Here is a 16784-nt window from a genome sequence, read left to right on the forward strand (position 1 = left end):
CTTTTCCAATATCTCTATAACTGATAACAGTAGTTCAGCCGGGAAATGCTTTTTTGATTGATTGAAACTTTTATTAGTAGATTGCACAGTACAGTACATATTCCCTACAATTGACCACTAAATGGTAACACCCCAATAAGTTTTTCAACTTGTTTAAGTCAGGGTCCACGTTAAGCCTACTCAGTGGCCTAGTGGTTAGAGTGTCCGCCATGAGATGGGTAGGTTGTGAGTTCAAACCCCGGCCGTGTCATACCAAAGACTATAAAAATGGAACCCATTACCTCCCTGCTTGGCACTCAGCATCAAGGGTTGGAAATGGGGGTTAAATCACCAAAAATTATTCCTGGGCGCGGCCACCGCTGCTGCTCACTGCTCCCCTCACCTCCCAGGGGGTGAATAAGGGGATGGGTGAAATGCAGAGGACAAATTTCGCCACACCTAGTGTGTGTGTGACAATCATTGGTACTTTAACTTTAACTTAATCAATTCATGCTCATTTTAAAATTAGATTTACAGCCCCGAAATGTTGTTATTGTTTTCATTTCGATGCCTCGCCCTCCACCGTTTGACCAATTAGAAAGTCTGTGAGTGTGTCACATCCAGGTTGCCAGTTACACACCACCATCTTCCTCCAGCTACTGCCACTGGTAAAGTTACTAAACATGTCAGACCTTAGTCAATCTAAAAGTTACCATTCTCAACTTATTCATGACAAAGTCAGGAACAAAACGAGGATTTGTATCGGGGATGCCTTTGAAAGATGGAGACCATTGAAGGCGGAGAAGATTTTTTCATCTGACGCCAAACTTGCTAATTTCCTCCTTGATAGGTAAGTCAGGCATTTACGTTATCGTATTACTTGTAATAAATGGAAATGGACATTTGGTATATAAACTATATTGTCAAATACAGTCTATGATCTTGTCTGACAAAGCTAGTATGTTCCTGCAACCAATGCTTAGTGTGATGGTTCTTAGCTCCTAGTGTAATGCTTAGCATGCTAGCCCGGTCAATGACACATGGACATACAGGCTAACGGGGGAAATAAATGCCTGTTAGCCTGTATGTCCATGTGTCATCCAACTGACAGGCAACATATATTTTGGACAAATAAAAGCTATGTGGATATGGGTAGTGTCAGTGCCTATTTCCTTCTTAATATGCTGATACGCTGAGGAAATGCGTTCCCACATTAGCACGGCTCATTGTGGTTTGTGGTACTGTAAGTGCAACAGGCACATATGTCTTGAATTTGAAAAAATAAACATTTTATTTTTCACTAAAGAAGGGTTCAGTGAATGCGCATATGAAACAGGTGGCGTTCGGTACCTCCAACAAGGTTAAGAACCAGTGCTCCAGAGTATAAATTGCACCCCCGGCCAAACTATGAAAAAAACCTGCAATTTATAATCCGAAAAATACGGTATTTGTGAAGTTGGTTCGACTTTCAGTTTGTTCCATTTTTGATATAAGTAAAAAGTAATGATTAAAAATGGCATATGTCTATTGTGAGAGCATACACAACATGATTATGACCTGATAAATTTGGTTTTCAACATCATAATAGCCTTCTAAACATGAAATAACACCCAAATAGTCACCTTTACACTCATTGAATTCAATATACCGTATTTTTCGGAGTATAAGTCGCTCCGGAGTATAAGTCGCACCGGCCGAAAATGCATAATAAAGAAGGAAAAAAACATATATAAGTCGCACTGGAGTATAAGTCACATTTTTGGGAGAAATTTATTTGATAAAAGCCAACAGCAAGAATAGACATTTGAAAGGCAATTTAAAATGTCTAAAGAATAGTGAACAACAGGCTGAATAAGTGTACGTTATATGAGGCATAAATAACCAACTGCTATGTTAACCTCACATATTATGGTAAGAGTCATTCAAATAACTATAACATATAGAACATGCTATACGTTTACTGTCACTCCTAATCGCTAAATCCCATGAAATCTTATACGTCTAGTCTCTTACGTGAATGACATCAATAATATTATTTGATTTTTAACGGTAATGTGTTGATAATTTCACACATAAGTCGCTCCTGAGTATAAGTCGCACCCCCGGCCAAACTATGAAAAAAACTGTGACTTGTAGTCCGAAAAAAACGGTAAGGATGCTGCCTTGAACTGAGCCATATAGTGAGCCAATCAGTGGCCACCATACTGAACTCCTCATTGGTTTGTTTTCAGCCACTGAGCAATATTACTGTAGTATTGATATTTTTTGTTTATATCACCATTCTTAAGCTTTGAAAATGTATTAAAAATGTGGGTGTTCCCAGTCAAATATGGCCTTCCACATATTCTCCCATCAGCTTAAATACTATTGTTCGGGAAGCGCTTCTGAGGCTGCAATAAATCCAGCGCCACCATAAGGTGAAACATTTCATTGCTCCCACTATATAAGCCCTCTAGATCACTAAGATCTTCTGAGACCAATCTGTTAGCGGTTCCAAGAGTAAACTCAAATCAAGGGAGAGCATCATTCAGTCACTATGCAACAAATAGCTGGAATAAACTTCCTGAAGATGTCAGACTTTCCCCAACTCTGACTACTTTTAAAACTAGACTGAAGACTTTTATGTTCACCTTAGCTTTCAGCTAAATCTTTTAATCTTTTAACTTTTAACGTCTGCACTGTTTTTATTTTTATTGTCTGCATTTTAATTTTGCTTTTATTTTCTTTCATTTCACTTTGTTGTCTGTGAAGCACTTTGAGTTTGCCTTGTGTATGAAAAGCGCTATATAAATAAAGTTCCCTTGCCTTGCCTTGCCTTGACGTTTGGATACAGTGCATACCACACATATAATGAAACAAAACTTTCACAAAGCTCTCAAATCTATTCTGATCACTTCAATTGAGACACATCCATTGAGATTAGCATAAAAGGACCATGATGGCACTCTAAATTAACTATCAAAAATGAAAATGCACATCATTTACCTGCTGTGTCACTGGAAAGTGGAAGAAGGCGCAACAGCGGCATGAAACGCAAGGTGAGCGCGCATGTCGGTCGCTTTGGGACATCCTGGGACTTTCAATGCATACAATTTAGACAGGACTGTGATCACTGAACAATGCGACTATTTATTGAAATAGATATGTTAGACACTATAAAAGGGCAGAGGAGGTGATCATTAACAGATCAATCGCTTTATTGATCACATATGATCAACAAGTATGTAGCAAGCACAATAACAGAAATGTGTAGTGTAATCAATTATAATCAGTTTATTTTTCGACAGTTTGGGCCTGATATACTAGGATCCACATACCACGTGCTAATCAGCGTGTGCAACCAAATAATTGCGTGTACTATTAGTGGGTGTGTTGCGTGTGATCTGCGAAGACAATTAAAAAGTGCTGCAGACTGCACTATTTGAATGAGGTGTTAACCATTAAGACATTAATTTACTGCACATTCATGTTATCATGCTCATGCTTGTGGTGTTTTGCTATCTTTTCAATCATGCAGCAGACCATTATGTACCCCTTTTTATGGGTATTTTAAACGCAGTCCTGCAGCGCGTCTACGTCCTTTCTGGATGTACGAAATATAGACGCAAAACAGCGGCTAAAAAAATAGAGAATAGGGCTCTGAGGGAGGATTAAGGAGTAACACTGGGAGAATAGTTTCTTCACATTAACAATTTACCCTGAAAATAGAGATACTTTTTTTTCTGATTTATTTTTTCAATGGCCTTGATGAACTATCATTGCGGTATTAGGGTGGACAGGACAGAGGGAGTGTATGGCTTTAATGGTTGATTGATTGACTGATTGAAACTTTTATTAGTAGATTGCAAAGGAAAAGAATACATTAGAATAGAATAGAATAGAATAGAACAGAACAGAATAGAATAGAATAGAATAGAAAGTACTTTATTGATCCCTGGGGGAAATTCAGCACCACAGTTCGCTCATAATAGACAATAAATACTATACAGCATTATTCACCTGTGAATAATGCTATTTGAATTATATGAAACAGTACAGTTTACACAGTACAGTACATATTCCGTACAATTGACCACTAAATGGTAACACCCCAATAAGTTTTTCAACTTGTTTATGTCGGGGTCCACGTTAATCAATTCATGTTAATCATGGTTATCATCACACTAGTACATTTATGTGGTGTCATAACAAACAAAAAGGTGAAAAGTCATGGTTTTGTGCAACTTTTGAATCAGAGTTGACCAGATACCAGTGTTGGTGCTAGGAATTTTCAACTTGGTTTCCCAGGGACCCCATCAAGTCATAAAAATGGGGTCCCACCATAAATTTTTGGGGTCCCACTTTTTTGTAAGCATTTTGAAAACAAATGATAAATGTATGCATTAACCTGTTATATCTCACATTCTATATTGTGTTTTGGAAAAAGGTTGTCATAAATGTTACTTAATTCATTAAAAAAATTATGCAAAAGAAAAAAAAAAAGTATGCATATGTAAATGTATTCAGTTATAAACATTCATTCACTTTCTTCTTTCCTTCATGGATCTAAACTTTACCGCTGCCGGTATTTTTTGTCTATATTTGTATTTACTAAGTTGTAGGTGTATTTATTTCAGTATAGAAGTGTAAAACGTTTTTTGCTGCGGTCATGAAATGATGATAATAGTGTGCCAGGGCATACATGCATATGACAAATGGAATTGATTATTCTTACCTGTATGTAGATCATCAGTCCTTTAAAAACCGCCACATCTGCACTTTCATGGCAAATAATGCCAACAAACTTAGAATTTGGCAAGTTATAAATGATAAATGGGTTATACTTGTATAGCGCTTTTGTACCTTCAAGGTACTCAAAGCGCTTTGACAGTTTTTCCACATTCACACACACATTCACACACTGATGGAGGGAGCTGCCGTGCAAGGCGCTAACCAGCAGCCATCAGGAGCAAGGGTGAAGTGTCTTGCCCAAGGACACAACGGATGTGACTAGGATGGTAGAAGGTGGGTATCGAACCCCAGTAACCAGCAACCCTCTGATTGCTGGCACAGCCACTCTACCAACTTCGCCACATTAGTATTAATGTCATTTAATAGAGTGGCACTCAATGCCTCTAGCATTTCATCTCTGGCTTGGTGATGGCCATGAGCTGTGTGTTCCCCTTTAAGAAGGGCGGGATGTGGGGTGAGTGACGTGTGTAAGTGAGTGGGCAAGTTAGGAGAGGGAGCGCTAGCATGTTCTGGAGTGTTAATAGCATGGTGGATGTCCGCTTGGCTTTGTGGAAAACATCAATAAAGAGTTGTAACGAATCGACGGCCTCGTCATTCCGACCAAAGAGGGTGTTTCTTGGCGCCTGGTGAGGCTGGATCTTTGAAAATCAGTGCACCGGGTCGTAAACGTGTTCTTGTTCTTAGCCCGTTTACATGGCAGGCAAAACATCTTTCCATCTTCATAGGTGAGCCATTTGCTGAAAAGTGGCTACTGAAGCCACTTTTCATTGAAGCTTCGCTTCTTGGGTTTATTGCTCGCCATGACCAAAACAATAACACGCGGGAGTCCATCCATCCATCCATCCATTTTCTTCCGCTTATCCGAGGTCAGGTCGCGGGGGCAGCAGCCTAAGCAGGGAAGCCCAGACTTCCCTCTCCCCAGCCACTTTGTCCAGCTCTTCCCGGGGGATCCAGAGGCGTTCCCAGGCCAGCCAGGAGACATAGTCTTCCCAACGTGTCCTGGGTCTTCCCCGTGGCCTCCTACCGGTCGGACGTGCCCTAAAAATCTCCCTAGGGAGGCGTTTGGGTGGCATCCTCAGCAGAAGCCCGAACCACCTCATCTGGCTCCTCCATGTGGAGGAGCAGCGGCTTTACTTTGAGCGCCTCCCGGATGACAGAGCTTCTCACCCTATCTCTAAGGGAGAGACCCGCCACCCGGCGGAGGAAACTCATTTGGGCCGCTTGTACCCGTGATCTTGTCCTTTCGGTCATAACCCAAAGCTCATGACCATAGGTGAGGATGCGAACGTAGATGGACCGGTAAATTGAGAGCTTTGCCTTCCGGCTCAGCTCCTTCTTCACCACAATGGATCGATACAGCATCCGCAATACTGAATACGCCGCACCGATCACCTGTCGATCTCACCATCCACTCTTATCCTCACTCGTGAACAAGACTCCCAGGTACTTGAACTCCTCTTGAACTCTCACGCGGGAGTCCTAATACCGAAAATGCAGTATTTGTGATCGATAAAACTTTCGGCGAATCAATATTTAAGAAATTACTTTGAAGTCGACCAATAATTAATAATTAATCATGTGACCGGGAAAATATAAACAAAACAAAACACCGGCTAAAAGCGATAATCGTTAAAAAAATAATAATAATAAATCCGTGTCCGGGGGACGCGCGGACTTCCGGAATTTCGCGTCCTTTCTGATTTCAATGCGTAAAAAGACACAAAAAGTGAGTTAACGCCAACACGGGATACTGTAGACGCATTAAACATTAGTCGGTCCACTATAGTGTGTGTGGTAGAAGAAGGATAACAGGGGTGATACGGTTTAAAGGAAAGTGGCCTCAGGTGCTCTTCTCATATCAATGTTGTGCTTAAGGCCGTCAGGTTTGCCAGCTATGATAAAAGCTTAATGCTCTGAGGTCAGGAAGATGGCGAGGGTGCCGAGCAAAGAGGAAGAAGTATAAAAACATTGGCTAAAGGGAGCGTTCAGTATGATCCATGGTGTCAGTCTTAAGAAGAAGACCAGCCAAGAGGATCACACGAGTGCTCAAAGCGAGACAGACAGGAAGTGCCAGTGGACGACCGTACCTTGGCCTCCGCTGTCTCCCCGGGACGTCGTCACTTTGTTCAAAAAGGTGTGTAGAAAGTCGTTCTCGGTGACAACCCTGCACACACACACACATTAACGGAAGGGACACAAGCATCATTTGATGAGGCTTTCAAAAAATATGGCCACCTTATTAATTAGCTATTGGTACAAAAGGGAGTTGTTAAGGTGTATGCTATGAAAGATGCATTGTTTGTAATTGTGTAGCGTATAAAACGAGGCAGTGTGTAATCCACAACAGCACCTTTGTGTCATGATCCGTGGTCCAGATCATGTTTTTGTTATGTTCTGTTAGTTGTAGACTCCATAGCTCCTGTTTTTGTGTGCACCCTTGTTTGTTTTAGTTACCATGGCGACTTATGATTTTCACTTGTCTCTGGTGTTCGGGACACACACTTGTTTCCAATCAAGAGACATGATTTAAGCCCACCTTTGCCAGTCAGTCGTGCTGGCGTCATTATTGGTTTCATGCCAGTTTCATGTTGTGCTATGCCATAGTTAGGTTAGTTGTTTCATGCCACAGTAAGGTTTGTTTGTTCTATGTCCATAGTTCATGCTAAGTGTTAGCATCTATGTTTTCTGCATAAACATTTTTTTGTTCTTTAGCCTCTCGTGTGAACGGTACGCTTTCCGTTTGTTTTGGTTCCTGTCTTTGCTGATGTTTAGGATTAAGTGATTATTAAATATGTTCCTACATTCAAGTCCTGTCCGGAATAGTCTGTTTGCATCCTGGGAGAACAAACCTCGCAGTAAGTTGCAACCCCCCCGTTATGACAGAAAAATAACTTAAAGCAGGAAACATAGACGCTAACACTTAGCATGAACTATGGACATAGACTTAACCTTGTTGGAGGTACCGAACACCACCAGTTTCATATGCGCATTCACCGAACCCTTCTTTAGTGAAATATAAAATGTTTTTTTTTCAAATTCAAGACAAAATTATATGTTTTATTACTGGTGCACAAAATGAAGCGTGCATTAACATCACCTTGTTCAAAGAACAAAACCAACACAGTGCATAAACTCACAACAAATTACACACCTGCAAATCAGATGGAAAATTAGAGGGAACATTGTTTGGGGGTATCCATAGTACTCTATAGCAGTGGTTCTTAACCTGGGTTGGATGGAACCCTAGGGGTTCGGTGAGTCGGGCTCAGGGGTTCGGCGGAGGTCAAGACACACCCGACTCATCGTGTAAATAAAAACTTCTCCCTATCGGCGTATTACGGATACGGCAACAGCAGAAGTCAGACTGATTTGCAGGTGTGTCATTTTGTTTATGCACTGTGTTGGTTTTGTTGTTTGAACAAGGTGATGTTCATGCACACTTCATTTTGTGCACCAGTAATAAAACATAGTAACACTTTAGTATGGGGAACATATTCACCATTAATTAGTTGCTTATTAACATGCAAATTAGTAACATATTGGCTCTTAACTAGTCATTATTAAGTACTTATTAATGCCTTATTCGGCATGGCCTTATTATAACCCTAACACACTAACCCTGGCCCTAACCCTCTAGCCCTAACCCTAACCAAATAACTCTAAATCAAGTCTTTGTTACTTAGAATATGTTCCCCTAGTGTCCAAAAAACTCAAAATTAAGTCTTTGTTACTTAGAATATGTTCCCCAAACTAAAGTGTTACCAAAAACATATAACTTTGTCTTGAATTTGAAAAAAAAAAAACATTTAATTTTCACTGAAGAAGGGTTTGGTGAATGCACATATGAAACTGGTGGGGTTCGGTACCTCCAACAAGGTTAAGAACCACTGCTCTATAGGGAGAAGTTTTTATTTTGTCTTGACATCCGCGGCAGAGGCTCCGCCGAACCCCTGAGGCCGACTCACCAAACCCCTAGGGTTCGATCGAACCCAGGTTAAGAACCACTGACATAGAACAAACAAGACTTACTGTGGCATGATACAACTAATTTAACTATGGCATAGCACAACATGAAACTGTGGCATGAAACCAATAATGACGCCAGCACGACTGACTGGCAAAGGGGGGCTTAAATCATGTCTCTTGATTGGAAACAGGTGCGCGTCCCGAACACCAGAGGCAGGTGAAAATCATAAGTCGCCATGGTAACTAAAACAAAAAAGGGTGCACACAAAAACAGGAACTTAGGGAGTCTAAAACTAACAGAACATAACAAAAACATGATCCGGACCACGGATCATGACACTTAGGCGTGAATTTGAGATTTCAATACTGTTATCCTGTGTTCTCTTTCACTTTCACAAAGATCTGCAATAAAGACATAAGGAGGAAAAGGAGCACGTACGGAGCGAAGGGGATGAAAAACTGCTTCTCGTCGCATTCAACCTTCCCTTTGATGATGTCACTGATGTCCATCACTAGGAGACAAGAAAATAAATACGTCTCTGATGATATTGCAGCAAAAGAACACATTTTAAGCTCCGGTCCTTCCTGTGACTTGGCAGCGCACAGTGGACTATCAATAATGCAGCTGCTGACCTTCAGGGTCAACAGTAAAATGAAACAGTCAAAATTTAAACTTTAATCACGCAAAAAAGAACAGACAAATGCACCTGCCACTCCAAAAGGCCGTCTGAGACCTTGAGTGCACTTCTTGTTGGTTTCCTTCAAGTCCATTCTGCCCACTCGGACTATCTGACAGATCAGGTAAATCTTGTCCCTGCTTAGGTCCTTATTCCCTAGATCCTGACACACACACACACACACACACACACACACACACACACACACACACACACACACACACACACACACACACACACACACACACACACACACACACATTTTGAGTAAATAGCCATTCAAGTATAAGTCATTGACAAAACAGTCAGATAAAAGATGCTTAGCCCACTGGGAGTGACAGTTGTATGTGTGACGTCAGTAGCAGTCAGTGATGGTGCAACACTGCTCCCATGTGGTCACTTACTGTAAAGACAACCTTCAGGTTGTTGAGCATGTCAATCTCTTTGGGGAATCCTTTGCTGCCCCACCTGATCAGATAGTTCTCACTGCAAAGAAGAAACAAGGAGTTTGCATGATATACTGTAGTCATAAAGAAATAATCACAGAATAGAAAAAATACAGTTATATAACCCAAAAGTTCAATTTGGATACAATCATTACTGGAGTTATTTATATTCGTATTTGCATGCATTTTAATTAGTGTTGCCAAAATGTTTAATCAGATCAATCAAACTTTTGAATTTGGATTTATCATGATTAATTATTACTCGCTTACATACCGTATTTTTTGGAGTATAAGTCGCTCCGGAGTATAAGTCGCACCGGCCGAAAATGCATAATAAAGAAGGAAAAAAAACATACTGTATATAAGTCGCACTGGAGTACAAGTCGCATTTTTTGGGGAAATTTATTTGATAAAAGCCAACACGAAGAATAGACATTTGAAAGGCAATTTAAAATAAATTAAGAATAGTGAACAACAGGCTGAATAAGTGTACGTTATATGAGGCATAAATAACCAACTGGTATGTTAACGTAACATATTATGGTAAGAGTCATTCAAATAACTATAACATATAGAACATGCTATACGTTTACCAAACAATCTGTCACTCCTAATCGCTAAATCCCATGAAATCTTATACGTCTAGTCTCTTACGTCAATGACATCAATAATATTATTTGATATTTTACGCTAATGTGTTAATAATTTCACACATAAGTCGCTCCTGAGTATAAGTCGCCCCCCCCCCCCACTATGAAAACAACTGCGACTTATAGTCCGAAAAATACGGTACTTTAATTTAACTTTAAAAAATATTTTGTAAAATGTTTTACTTGAATGCAAGAATCAATGTCGTTTGTTTGCTCAAAACTTGGTAACAGTTTTAAATAAAGTCCATTCAGGATGTATTTTAACACAAAAGTACCAGTGAGCAAAACAGTATCGCAAGTCATCTTTCCACTGATGTATAAATCTGCATATACGCATTATTAACCTCTAAAGGCTTAGTGGCCACATGCGTGTACAGCACCTTTTAGCTCTTCTTTCCAAAATTGTGTACACTACTGAATTAGGGTCTTATGCCGACATATGGACACTTATACTGCCATCTGGTGGTGTCAGCAAGAGTATAACATACAATGGAATTTGGAAAAAAAACATGTAAAAATAAACATTTGCTTGTCACTACACATGAAGTACACGTTTGTGTACTTATGGACTAAATACATCATATTAAAAGATGATTTTTTTAGTTTTAATTCTAATTAGGGTCCAATAATCCCAAATAGCAAAGAGAAATAAAAAAAGCATGTAAACAAACAGCTTGGGCCTTAAGAGATTAATGCTATATTGTTTGTGATTAATCGTTATTTTTGACAACCCTAATTATAATATAATAATAATAATAATAATAACAGTACAATTCAAATGTAATGTTCAGTGCAGGGATTACTTTTCCAACATAAATGCTAAATTATTAAGATTTAAACAGTTGTATAATATTATCTTATTGAATCATGCAATATTTGAAGAAAAAAATATAAATATTATTAATTCGTATCAACTCAGATTTCTTACGTCCATACATCAGACAACATATTTATTCAATTCGAAATTATTACAATTAGTATGCTTTTAAAATAATTTGAAAACAAATACTTGTTTAGTTCTGGGATATATTTTTTTTTTCTGAATTTGTGACATACAAGTGCACCTTGATTAATTAGAATATTGCACAAAAGTTGTTTGTTTTCAGCAGTTTAATTCAAACTATGCTACAAATTAAAGGATCAGGCCGTATTTGTAGCAAGGTTTTGTCAATGTATCAAATTTTATTCAAGGAATTTATTGTCATAGAAGCACACATGAGACACATGATGGAATACAACACCCGAGGTCTCAGATTTAGCCCAATGATTACCACAAAAACAACAGTATGGACATCATAATTTAAATAGAATAAGATATAAATAGAGGTTATAAATTGCACGGATTATTTGGGAATAATTTATAAAGATAATACAATACATATAAAATAGAATAAACTGTGATTTTGTAGAGCAAAGAGAATGTGAAAAGTAATGACAACAAAGCAAATGTCCAGTTCAGCACTGTTGGCTTGAGATACTGTTGTTTTTTTGTTTGTTTTTTCCAAATAACTGTAAACTGTGCACTTTAAAACAAATGTGTACATTTTGCTGTTAAAAAAACAAACAAAAAACTGGAAGCTCAGTTGCCAGAATTTTACCGTAAATTACTGTAAATTGAAAAAATGGCACCATTTTTATTTTTAAGGTAAAATTCTGGTGACTAAGATGCCGGTTCTCTATCATGAATAAACGGCTGTGTTTTTACAATATTTTTCTCTAAGTAGAAAATCGGTCCCACTGTTATGTTTACTGAAAAATTTCAGGTGACTGAACTTTTCTGTTACTGTGTTTTTACAGTGCATTACTGTGAATGGAACATTATAAAGTAAAATTTACAGATTTAAAAACAATTTTTTTTAGTGTATTCATCTAAAACACAGGTGTCAAACTCAAGGCCCGGGGGCCAGACATCAATCAATCAATATTTATTTATATAGCCCTAAATCACAAGTGTCTCAAAGGGCTGACATCATTTTATCTGGCTTGCAAACACCTGAAAATGATACGTGTCTATAAAGTACTTCATATTTTCTCACTAAATCTAATTGATTTTTTTAATTTTGACAGAAAAAATATATGTACTGCTTGAAATTACATACCTTTTAAACTTTAATAGTATCAATCAATCAATCAATCAATCAATGTTTATTTATATAGCCCTAAATCAAGTATCCTATATTGCAACAAATATTACAATATATTACTATACTTTCCAAACATGTTTTTGTCTAAATAAAAATAAATACAAATACAGCAAACTACCCATCAAATTAATAAAAATGACAATAAATGTTACGTAGTTCTTTATAGCAAGTTACTGTAAATTGAAAAAAACTACCAGTTTATTGCGTTAAAATTCTGTTGACTGAGCTGCCAGTTTTTTTTACTTTAAAATCTATGGTTGTTGTTTTTATCGGTGTATTACTGTAAATGGAAAGATAATAAATGTTTTAAAATGTAATATCAGAAATGATTGGCATCGGTTTCAAAATTATCGGTATCGGTTTCAAAAAGTCAAATGTATGACTTTTTAAAAGGCCGCTGTGTACACGGACGTAGGGAGAAGTACAGAGCGCCAATAAACCTTAAAGGCACTGCCTTTGCGTGCCGGCCCAGTCACATAATATCTACGGCTTTTCACACACACAAGTGAATGCCCTGCATACTTGGTCAACAGCCATACAGGTCACACTGAGGCTGGATGTATAAACAACTTTAACACTGTTACAAATATGCGCCACACTGTGAACCCACACCAAACAAGAATGACAAACACATTTCGGGAGAACATCCGCACCGTAACACAACATAAACACAACAGAACAAATACCCAGAACCCCTTGCAGCACTAACTCTTCCGGGACGCTACAATATACCCCCCCCCCCACCCCCCATCTTAACCCCGCCCACCTCAACCTCCTCATGCTCTCTCAGGGAGAGCATGTCCCAAATTCCAAGCTGCTGTTTTGAGGCATGTTAAAAAAAAATAATGCACTTTGTGACTTCATTAATAAATATGGCAGTGCCATGTTGGCATTTTTTTCCATAACTTGAGTTGATTTATTTTGGAAAACCTTATTACATTGTTTAATGCATCCAGCGGGGCATCACAACAAAATTAGGCATAATGATGTGTTCATTCCACCACTGTATATATCGGTATCGCTTGATATCGGAATCAGTAATTAATATCGGATATCGGCAAAAAAGCCATTATTGGACATCTCTAGTTTTTACGGTAGAAAAACTGGCAGCTAAGTTGTCAGAATAAGAAAAGCACTTATACTGTTTTTCCACTAACAATATAATGTTGTAAAAACCAATGTCAATTTAATAGTAAAATTCTGGCAAGTAAGCTGCAGGCTTTTTCTGTAAAAACAAACCAAAAAACAGTGGTATTCTTTTTCCATTTACTGTAAAATGCTTAGAAAAACAGGAAAAATTTGTAATGTAAAGTTTTTACTGTAAAATGGACAGTCTACTTAAAACAATTTATATAATTAATCATGAAATCCAGAGGCAAATGCATACATTATTCACTGTTACAAGCGGCCCTCTTGTGTTTTTGTTTTTTTTGTTTTGTTTTGTTTTGTTTTCGTTATATTTGGATGTAATTGTTGGTTCGCATATCATTAAGTAAGACTATGTATTATGTGAAGGGGGCAGGAAAATATAAGATTTTTCTTCATCCTGCTCCTTCTCAGGCATTGGTGTGTAACGGTGTAACTGAATAATTGTGTTATAATTGTCTATCAAAGATGCACATCAATGAAGGAGATAAATAAAAATGAAATGAAAAATGAAAACAAGCGGCCCTCTGATGGCAGCCATAACTGCCATGTGGCCCTCAATGAAAACCAATTTCACATCCCTGATCTAAATGATTAAGACCTTAAAAAAACACATTCTTGAAGTACTTTGTGTGTATTGAATGTATAATACACAAACATTTCACTGTGTGAACTGAACTACTGAAATACATGAAAGCACCAAAGCCTTGCACCTCTTGAGCGTTGATGACACGAGCAAGGCTGGTATTTGTTCAGCATAGAAGGGATGTCTTTGACTTTTTACAGACATCTTTTATTCAAGCCGTCCTTGGAGCTTGGTACTATCCTCCCCTATCGTTTACCAGTTCACAGAAGACAAGATCATCTGTTACTACGCATCCACAGAGTACCAAGTGTGTAACCATCCCCAGGTCTCACATGCATCTTCACCAAACCTCGTATGTGCCAAAAAGGCATGTTGATTAAAGAATTATTTCTCAGCTTTAAATAAACATGACCGTGTTTAAAGGCCTACTGAAAGCCACTACTAGCGACCACGCAGTCTGATAGTTTATATATCAATGATGAAATCTTAACATTGCAACACATGCCAATACGGCCGGGTTAGATTAGTAAAGTGCAATTTTTAAATTTCCCGCGAAATATTCTGCTGAAAACGTCTCGGTATGATGACGTTTGCGCGTGACGTCACGGATTGTGCGGACATATTGGGACAGCATTGTGGCCAGCTATTAAGTCGTCTGTTTTCATCGCAAAATTCCACAGTATTCTGGACATCTGTGTTGGTGAATCTTTTGCAATTTGTTTAATGAACAATGAAGACAGCAAAGAAGAAAGCTGTAGGTGGGATCGGTGTATTAGCGGCTGGCTGCAGCAACACAGCCAGGAGGACTTTGAGTTGGATAGCAGACGCGCTACCGTGAGTACGCAGCTTTGGCTTCCAAACATTTGATCGCTTGCCCGTACGTGTGTGCCGCTATGTGCATGTCACGTACGTAACTTTGGGGAAATATATGTGCTGTATGAACTTTACGGAGGTGAACGGTACTTTGGGCTGTGGGATTGAGTGTGTTGTGCGGGTGTTTGAGTTGTATTGGTGGGTTATATGGACGGGAGGGTGGAGGTGTTTGTTATGCGGATTAATTTGTGGCATATTAAATATAAGCCTGGTTGTGTTGTGGCTAATAGAGTATATATATGTCTTGTGTTTATTTACTGTTTTAGTCATTCCCAGCTGAATATCAGGCCCCACCCGCCTCTCACAGCCTCTTCCCTATCTGAATCGCTTCCACTGCCCTCTAGTCCTTCACTCTCACTTTCCTCATCCACGAATCTTTCATCCTCGCTCAAATTAATGGGGTAATCGTCGCTTTCTCGGTCCGAATCGCTCTCGCTGCTGGTGGCCATGATTGTAAACAATGTGCAGATGTGAGGAGCTCCACAACCGGTGACGTCACGCTACTTCCGGTACAGGCAAGGCTATTTTTATCAGCGACCAAAAGTTGCGAACTTTATCATCGATGTTCTCTACTAAATCCTTTCAGCAAAAATATGGCAATATTGCGAAATGATCAAGTATGACACACAGAATGGACCTGCTATCCCCGTTTGAATAACAAAATTTTATTTCAGTAGGCCTTTAAGTCAAATGTTTTTAATACTTTACTTATTATTTAGTATTAACTTGCTTGCTATAGTTTAATATTTTTAAATTAAATATAACAGTTTGTGGATCGCTAATAATTAAAAGTCATTATAACGTCAGGTCCTGAAAAAAATAGAAATAAAACAACATCTAAATGATTGAGATGGACCTGTACAGGTGTGTGTCTAAACAGCTGGATTAAAGTGCAGTTTGCTAACTTCTCCACTAGGCTGAGCCACCAGACAATTATGCCTTGATCCAAGTATTTATTGGAATGCATCTAAAACGCTGACTAAATCAGTTTGGATACATTATTTTTTGTCGCAAATTCAAAGCCAAATGTATCAAAAGGCTGACTTTCAAGCTTTATTGCTGCTACAGGTCATTTCACATAGTTACTGAAAACAAACTGCATTTAATATACATTATATCAAGTCTGCATCTAAGCATAACAGCTGCATTATTATAGAGAGAAATATGTCTTTTTATGCCAATTAACAAAAAATGGATTTGAAACCATACAAAAATATTTGCAAAACACGAAATAAATCAAATCTATGGAAAAAAAAAAAGGATTTTAAATATAATTTTTTTTTAACAAAACAGTTTTGGTTTCAAATTCAACCTCAATCCTGTGGGCGGGACCTCTTCTGAACAATATGTTAGAAGACCTTTTATTGGTCAGTATCGCCCACACCTTGTCTTTGCTAGATAAGGGAGGACGTATTGTAGTCAGCAGTCACATATGGCCACGCCCTCATCCGAGATTGACCAATAAAAAGGCTTCTGACATATCGTTGGCTGGGAGGAGGCCCCGCCCACAAGATTTAAGTTAATTTGTCACCCCAAAAAATATATTTGCAAAAAAAAAAGGTTTGCAACCAGAAAAAAATAGCAAA

The 16784-nt window shown here is 38.4% G+C and overlaps 1 protein-coding gene across 1 annotated transcript in view; it reads right to left on the bottom strand.

Moving 5' to 3' along the window:
• The window catches only part of LOC133648209 (dedicator of cytokinesis protein 2), a 337149-nt gene that overhangs the window by 275072 nt on the left and 45293 nt on the right, over positions 1-16784 (bottom strand). Inside the window, exons 9-12 of the mRNA XM_062044062.1 lie at positions 9758-9839; positions 9384-9516; positions 9116-9188; positions 6798-6874 (exon numbers count right to left, since the gene is read on the bottom strand). Coding sequence (XP_061900046.1) covers positions 6798-6874; positions 9116-9188; positions 9384-9516; positions 9758-9839 — 365 coding nt within the window. The remainder of the gene's footprint in view (positions 1-6797; positions 6875-9115; positions 9189-9383; positions 9517-9757; positions 9840-16784) is intronic.

This window comes from Entelurus aequoreus, linkage group LG04 (assembly GCF_033978785.1).
Source record: "Entelurus aequoreus isolate RoL-2023_Sb linkage group LG04, RoL_Eaeq_v1.1, whole genome shotgun sequence".
In the NCBI taxonomy this organism is placed as follows: Eukaryota; Metazoa; Chordata; class Actinopteri; order Syngnathiformes; family Syngnathidae; genus Entelurus; species Entelurus aequoreus.